This window comes from Medicago sativa, chromosome 1, assembly GCF_051527215.1.
Source record: "Medicago sativa cultivar Bolivia chromosome 1, Bolivia_mono, whole genome shotgun sequence".
In the NCBI taxonomy this organism is placed as follows: domain Eukaryota; kingdom Viridiplantae; phylum Streptophyta; class Magnoliopsida; order Fabales; family Fabaceae; genus Medicago; species Medicago sativa.
Window position 1 is genome coordinate 68,356,091 of NC_140749.1, and position 8,571 is coordinate 68,364,661.

Below are 8,571 nucleotides of genomic sequence, written 5' to 3' on the forward strand. Positions count from 1 at the left end.
AAAATTGAAAACAGAATATTTAGAGGGACAAAAAATTAATTTTTTTAAATTGAAAACAGAATATTTACAGGGACAAAAAAATAATTTTTTATAGAGATTAAAACTGAAATTTGGTATATTTTGAGGGACTAAAAACATATTTACCACAAAAAATAAGGAGTGCAAAATCACAAAATTGAAAAAGTTGGAGGCCAAAAAGCCAAACTAAAAATAATAATTTCACTTTCTCAACATGCACAAGTTTTTCATCACCATAAAATAATAAGATTCTTTGTCTATCTTTTCTCTTCTTGTTTCCTCACTTCAACTTTACAAAGTAAAGTAGAGAAGTTATAATCCAGAATAGTATACCGATCTTTACATTTTTTTAGCATCTCATGTTGTAATATAAATTGTATATTATTTGGAAACCTGTAAGAATGTAATAGCTAGTTCGGACCAAACTACCAAAAAGTTCTTGCTCAATCGAATGAGATTTGTTAACACATGTCAAGAGTTTTTTTTTTTAGAGGATGTCAAGGGGTTTGTTAACATACGGTTGAGGAATTTGGCCAATATTTTATCATATAGAAAAACTATTTGATTAGGATAAATTTTATTAAAAATTTAATGAATAGAAATTATTTTTCTGTATATCTTACATCATTTTGAAAAATACCTTTTCGTTTGCACCAATATACAAATTTCAGGATGGTGTAATGGTTTTACAATTTACACCAATCCATTAGAAAGCATTTTCTTTCTTATTTTAGTAAGTCATGGGATTGAAATAAATTTGTTTATAACCTCACACCTCTACATGGTTCTGGCAGCAACCATATTGGTCATAGTTTTCTGATAGATTTTTTGATTTTATAAATGGATTCTCTTACACTTTATGTATGAATACAATTTTTTTTAGGGAAATTAGTCACTTTAGTCCCTGAATGGGGAACGATTCGTCAATTTAGTCCCTGAATGCAGATAATATACAAAACAGTCCCTGCATGGTCAATTTCAGGGACTAAAGTGACTAACGAAATCTACATTCAGGGACTAAATTGACTAACGGAGTCTGCATTCAGAGACTAAATTGACTAACAAAGTCTACATTCAGGGACTATTTTGCAATTTATCTGCATTCAGGGACTAAATTGACGAATCGTTTTCCATTCAGGGACTAAAGTGACTAATTCCCCTTTTTTTTAAGTGAACATAAGAGTAGATTAAATAAAAATAAAGAAATACAAGTGGGGGATAAGACTTGACCTAAACTAGGAAGACCACTAGTCAACCCGACCAAACAAGGGTTACAAAGTGACAAAACAACAAAAGTTGAACCAACCCTAATCAATCATAACAAGCAATGACTCATCACAAGTGCAACCGAGCAAGCTCACATACGGGCGTGAAAACAAGTTGCAAAACAAGAAAAATAATAATGGTATGCTAGCACCAATAAGAGGAATGTGCCGACCGCCAACAAGGAATCCGATCAACATACCATCAACTTCCTGTCTCGACAACAATAAGCATTAAAGGCCCTTTCAAACTTAACTTTCCAGAATTAAAACATAGAGAATGAATAGGATATGACATGTACCAACACCAACACCAACAACGCTAGCAACACGTTTAAGATAAACCTTGACATATTAGAGAATAAATTCGATTTGGTTTTTCGGGCAAGGTAGAGCGGAAGCGCCAGCGAATACCTAAACTCTCCCACCATTCAACGTGGAGGAGGAGATCTAGGGATAAGGGTTTAACAACGCAAAACAAATCTTAGGAAAACCAACCACAAATCCCTAGAAAACTACCAACTACCCAGAATCTGGATGCAACAAAATGCCACGACGCTTTGCCGACCTTGATGCGCCATCAAAGAAAGGATTGCTAACGAGAGAATATTATTTTATTCATTATTTTTTACTTGAAAATATCATAATTAAGCCTTATTTTAATGACTTTAAAATATTGACACTAAAAATATCATATGACGTATTTAAGCCTTATTTTAATTATTAGATCCAACAATCTAGGTTTGCCTAAGAAAAGCAATCGTTGCATCTACGACGTAATGTGACAAAAGCATGAAACAACAAGGACACGTGTCTATGCACAAACCACGAGGAAATGCAAAATGATAGAGTAACTCGGTTGAATCTTAAGATAATCAACCCAGACTTAAGATGCAAGTCATGGGGGAAGGAGATACCACATCGATACATGGCACATCAATTGTTTATTTCAGTTCTTGATGTCTGCCCAACAAAGGTCTGAAGTGGAAACATAAGGCAAAGAGGGATGGCGTGGTGCAAAAGCTACAACCATATATATCATAGAACTGAAATGGTTTTACACCAATCCATTAAAAGCCTTTTCTGTCCTATCTTAGTAAATCACAGAATTGAAATAAACAATGTTTTGATAACATCACACTTCACACCTCATAACTCATAAGAGAGTAACACTTGTTGATTTTTTTATAGACTTTTCTATTTTAAGAATGGATTCCCTTAACTCTTTCTGAACACTTGACCTTGAAGGTGACAAAACAAAGTCATTCCAAACAGAACCAGGTTCCATTACTGGGCTAGGTTCCTTGTGAAGTTCATAGATGGAATCAGCTTCAGTATTCAAACTTGTTACATTGTTCAAGCTTTTTATATCTTCAGGATCCACTAATAGATTGTTATCACCATCCTTCCACCCAATAAGCTGTTTTGTATGAAAAAGAAAATTACCATCTTCACATTTTAATACTAGTAAAGTGTAAAATCAATCACAAGATAGAAAAAAATGTTCATGTTTACCTTTGGTGGGACCCCAACATCGTTTGTGCAATAAAGCCTGGCATTATCAACGAGTTTGCAATATCTTGGAAATGCATTAGCAAATCTTTTGTGTGATTTCAATTGTGAATTCACCCTCACTGCCCTCCTTGTCATAATAGCTCTCCTGTTAAAATTCCAATAGGAAATGTTAAGTGTTAACTATATCATACGCAAGAGAGGAAATAGGTATTTTAGTCTTCGAAAATGTAAAAGTCGGTCAATTTAGCCCCTCAAATCTTTAAGTCAATACGTTTTCTATTGTTCTTCACTATATAAATATTTTGATGGAGGGAGTAGATTGATTGTTTTTCAATGTAAGGGACTAAAATGTTATTTTGCAAATATGAGGGATTAAATTGATCAAGCCTTATAATTCCAAATACTAAAATGCAAATTTAATCAAACCAAAAATCACACTACCAAAAGTATACAATTATAGTTGAATCATACCTAATGCCTCTAATAACTGCATGATAACCATCACAAACCACGCCAACTAGCTCAATTCTATAAGGCTTTCGAGTATGATGTTCTTCTGCTTCATTCACTTGCTCCCAGTAATTTTCATTAACTGTACCATCCTCGGCTAATCTATACCCTACTCCCATTCTGTATTTATATTTGTGAACATTTCTTGCCATAGCAATAGTCTGCTCGAAAAAAGGTTCCCATGATAAGGTACTGTCCATGATCACATCTCGCCCTTTGTTTAGAGCCGTCACAAGTACAGATGATGCAGCATCAGTGGAAGACTTATGCACCTGTTCAGAATTTGACATGTTTAGAGCATACTTTACAATAGTAATATCACATTAAGGTGATCACACTGAAGCATACATATTCAGCTGTTAGAAGCATGTCATCATAATGACCCCTATTGTGAAGGGCTTTATATATAACATCACTCTCCTTAAAAGCATCTGCCTCAACAACCACTGGTTTTGAATCTGCTCCTGACCAAAATGATCTGCCAAAGCCATTTCATACATAAACAAAACGTTCTTACATCGGCAAAGTACAAATTAGGCTTGTATAGTTTCGTTAATACTTGATAAATATACATGTATATATATTGCTTGAAAATTCCTATTTATGGCACAGACTTGAATTCTCGATTGCTCTCCACCCACACCTGCGTCAAGTCGAGGTGTGACTAGAGAGACAACAGTTGATTACATATTGTATTATTTGAACCAAGACAGATTTAATTTGTAGGACTATTAGAATTGCACAATGCGAGAGTAGAATTAGGATGGACGATACTTACTCTTTAAGAATGTTTTTAAGAACACTGCTCTTTCCAGCTCCCATGCCGCCACCCATGAACAGTAGCACTGGACTCCTCTCACTGTGGGCCATGGGGACCATGACTTCCTTACCGACATTGATTGTTTTCATCTCTTCTACCAAAGTAGAGAACACTCTTGTCACCTTCAAATTCTTGGTTACTCTCTCAAACCTTTGTTTCCTGTAAACATATACATCACTTACTTAGTGTCATTTCCCCCTATATTAAAAACATTTTAGTTCCTTTGAAGTGTTTACTCTATAATGATGTGATACTTTGAGCTGAAATTTTTAAATAAAAATTGTGAACTTAAATTATTTGAATCAATGATGAAAATATTAAAATGAGCAAGTTACCTTGTAGCTGCCAAAATAATTTCTTTCAGCCTTGTTTTGGGTGGAGATTCGATACTCAATACCTATAATTTAGCCAACGACAGAGATGTACTCAATAACAAAGAACTTTTTTTAGTTAGAAGAAGAAAAGAAAATGTATAATGCATGGAGAATGAACCTGACTAATGATATATGGAGCTTGTTTCCAATGAAATGCAAAATAACTGAGGATGCATCTCTCAAACTCATCAACCAACTTAACATAAAGAGATTCAGAGTCCTTTTCATTGGCAAGATATGCATAGATGCTTTGGTCGCACGCTTTGGATTTCTGTAGATATTCTTGGGCAAGTTTGCATAACTTTGGGACCTCACTTGCATCTTCAAATCCTATTTGCCTAGCTGCCAACACAAATACAAGCGAAAGTAATTAAATTTTGGAATTTGGTTCAAGTGCAATTCATCCATCTTTCTGATTTTCTAGAATATACAACATTAATATCTCATTGAAGCTTGACATATATTCATCAATGTATATGTATTTTTTGACAAAGTTTTGTCCATCTAAATATAATGGTAAGGGCCGTGACGGCTTGGATATAATAAACTATCATTTTGTCTTTAGTGTTTGACATGTCGGTAATCATTGACAAGCTAATCATGTCACCTTATCATGTCTTTTTAGTAAAAATATGGACTTGAATCCCCTTCTGCCAACTGCATTGTGTAACAGCTAGCAACCATGGGAATCGTTAAATCTAGTAAGAGAAAAATTCTCTATCTAAATCTAACAATCCCCACAACAAAGACGTGAAATATTATGCTAAAGTGAAATTCGTGTTAGAAATTAAGACGACTGTTAATAAATATAAGTTTAAATGTAATACTCTTAACCCAGTTTCTGGAATGGATTAATAGGCGTGATCTCCAAACTTTCCAATGATAGCTCAATTGAAAAGATAATTTGTCAATATTATGTCAGCAAGACTACTAGGGGTCAATATTTTTGAAGGATGGTATTGGTACTTATAATTTATGTTTATTTATCCTTCAAGAGGAATGCTATATCAAGCGAAAGACATTTTCACGAGAATCCCACGAAGGTGTATTTTAACACAATTTTGCTCAAATATTGCTATTTATAGCAACAAAAAAATTCCACGAATCATTTGCGAGCTATTGTTCACTTTGATATATTCCTAAAACCATACCCCGCCACCTCCTTGTTTTCCGCCCAGGAAGAGATTTGATAGATTTGATTGGTTAATTGTGCTTCGGGACAATATCTCTCCCGTTAAATAGCACTGTTTATTTTGCTCATACTTTATTCTAGATTTTGCGGCATTCATGCAAGTAGTGGTATATGTGTAGCAATTAACACTTAGAAATAATAAATAAACAATAATATATAATACGGATCTTCTTCATTTTTGAAAGTTCAGAACTAAAAAACTTAACAAGAGATACATGAATACTTCCTCAAAAAAAAATAGAGATACATGAATAAGTAAGTTTTCTTGTGAAAATGTATGTTATTAAGAAAATTGTTTTATTTGATTGGCTGTAATTTTGAGGTTATGTTTGACATGCACATTAAGCAGAATTTCACACAATTTTTTTTTTTTATAACTTTTTAACCCAGTTATGAACAAAAGTCGGTGTAAAACTAAATCATTCGAAATTGGTTGTGTGTACGTGTCCGGGTTAAAATTTGACCCGATAGTCCATATTTTAAGTCTCAACTATTTATTTTGACGGGTTTAAAACATGTTATTTTAAGCCGGTTGAAAAACTGTGTTAGAAAGTTTTACAATACTAACAAATTAAAATTAAAAGAGGTTTAATATTTACTTTCTGCACCGGTGGATCATTAAACTTTTCTAGTTTTCTACACTACTGGATTTTGAGACACTATCATTTTGGTGAAGCATAAGTTACCTAGCATTTTGGCATAACAACTAACAACAATGTTTGTGTCGTAATCATTTGTACATCTTTGACACTTTGTCACTGAGAGTGCATCTATATTGAAAAAGAAGTCTATACTTTAAATTATCTTGCAAGAGAATTCACAAAAAGGTAAAACATACCAACATAGTCAGAGAATTTTTCAATCTTCTCTAAACGACCAGATTGTTTTATATCTACTTGGGGAATGATCTTCTGGTCTACTCCCACCTTGGATGTTTGTCGCCGGTAATGCGAGGCGGCAGCAACGGCAGTCAAACCAGCTAAGGAGGCAGCCAGTGTGAAGCGGATGGCTTTACCAATAGAACCATCTGAATAACAAAAAATGGTGTAGTTTAGTCATGTTACAAAGATAATTACATATACTTGATTTATCAACCAAATTGAACTTATGCATATTTATAATGAAAAATGAATAGAAAAAAAAATATTACCTTGCTCCATATCTTGTTGGAGATTCAAAATCACAAACACAAACACAAATTGACTTGAGCCAAAGTAAGAACTATGCCTTGATTAATGTTACTTCTCTTACTCAAATCAAAGTGTCATATAATGAAACAACTCATCAATCAACTTGATATAATTATAAGTGCTTCGACCAGATTAATTAAGTTGACCGTATAGCCAGCTTTCTACATATTAAAAAATGTTTTCATTGGCACGTCTAACAGATTAATAGCCTTACGTTAGTTGATAATGTCATTGCTTCATACATTTATGATGTACGTATGACGGGGACACAGTGTGGATAGGATATAGTTTATGCAGATTATTTTCATAAAAATGTGAAAGGGAATTTTTTTTCAAGAAGTTCATTGATTCATACATATGTACTGATGACAAAAATTAAAGTCTAGGTCAACACATAATGATGATCTCAATACATTTTTGGCTTAATAGCACTTTTGGCCCCCTATGTTTGACAAAATTGCGATTTTGGCCCCCTATCTTTGAAAACTACAAAACCGCCCCTTATGTTTCGTTTTCGTTGCACTTTTGGCCCCAATGGTCAATTTTGACCTGGTCCACGCTGACATGGCACCCACATCACTTATATGAGGGGCCAAAATCGCAACTTTTGCAAACATAGGGGGCCAAAAGTGCTATTAAGCCTTTTTTTTATTTTTTTAAATCATTTTCTTTTTTTTTCATTTTTTTTGTTTTGAAAAAATTAAAAAAAAGAGGGAAAATTAATAAAAATCGAAAATAATGAAAAAAATACTGAAAAAATTTAAAAAAATTGAAAAAATTAATAAGAATGAAAACAAAAATCTGGAAAAAAATTAAATCATTTTTTCGGTTTTTTCCATTTTTTTTTTAAAAAAAAAGGGTTAATATGTCTTTACCCCCTGTAATTTAGGCAAGTTCCGGTTTTCCCCCCTGTAAAAAAGATTCTTTCAATTTCAACCCTGAAATATGAAGATTCTTTCGAAAACCCCCCTGATCCCATCTAAATCAGATTATTTTTTAATATACATACCACATCATTCAATCATTTTAATAATAAAAAACATTAAAAACTGAAAATCTTTTAAAAATAACAAAAAATTAGATTATTTTTTCTAAAAAATAAAAGATTGATTTTTTTTTAATTTTAAAAATAACAAAAAATCAGATTATTTTTTTTCGAAAAATGAAAGAAAAAAGCAGAAAAGACATTTAGATTTTTTTTTTCGAAATTTAAAAAATTAGAAAAAAGTTCGGGTTTTTTTCGAAATTTATAAGATATTTAAAAATACTGGAATTTAATTTTCAAAATAAGAAAAGTTTAGATTTTTTTGCGAAATAAAAAAATGGAAAATATTTAAAATTTTAAAAATCTGGATATATATTTTTTTAAAATCCAATTACAAAAGAAAAATTAAATTTTAAAAATCCTATAATCTGAAGAAAAAAAATTGATTTTAGTTTAATTAAAAATTTAGGAAAAAAATCTGAGAAGCTTGAATTACATAGGAATATTTTTGTAAAAAGAATTATTAATGCGTGTAAAATTTTAAAAAGTGTCTTATTTAAGAGACATTAAAATTTAAAAAGTGAGTACCTCAAGTTGCTCTTCCAATCTCTTTTGAACTATAATTGATTTTTTTTCTTCAGATTATATGATTTTCAAAATTTAATTTTCATATTGTAATTGGATTTTAAAAAATATATATATAGA

At 32.0% G+C, this 8,571-nt stretch overlaps 1 protein-coding gene across 1 annotated transcript; it reads right to left on the reverse strand.

The window, feature by feature from the left end:
* Positions 1 to 2,123: 2,123 nt before the first annotated feature.
* Positions 2,124 to 7,242, reverse strand: LOC146956703 (calmodulin calcium-dependent NAD kinase-like). The gene is made up of 9 exons (XM_085730845.1): positions 6,842 to 7,242; positions 6,530 to 6,718; positions 4,618 to 4,841; positions 4,461 to 4,522; positions 4,084 to 4,284; positions 3,654 to 3,783; positions 3,267 to 3,577; positions 2,796 to 2,940; positions 2,124 to 2,700 (listed from the first exon to the last, which is right to left on the reverse strand). Exons 1-9 carry the CDS (start codon positions 6,849 to 6,851, stop codon positions 2,437 to 2,439), a joined length of 1,536 nt encoding a protein of 511 aa, XP_085586971.1. The 5' UTR covers positions 6,852 to 7,242; the 3' UTR covers positions 2,124 to 2,436.
* Positions 7,243 to 8,571: the final 1,329 nt, after the last annotated feature.

What these genes read in the sequence shown, in the direction of transcription:
- LOC146956703 (XM_085730845.1), bottom strand. An exon ending in CTTAAAAACATTCTTAAAGA is followed by an intron (nt 3,784 to 4,083) that starts GTAAGTATCGTC and finishes TGGCTTTGGCAG; the next exon opens with ATCATTTTGGTCAGGAGCAG. An exon ending in TGCTTCTAACAGCTGAATAT is followed by an intron (nt 3,578 to 3,653) that starts GTATGCTTCAGT and finishes AATTCTGAACAG; the next exon opens with GTGCATAAGTCTTCCACTGA.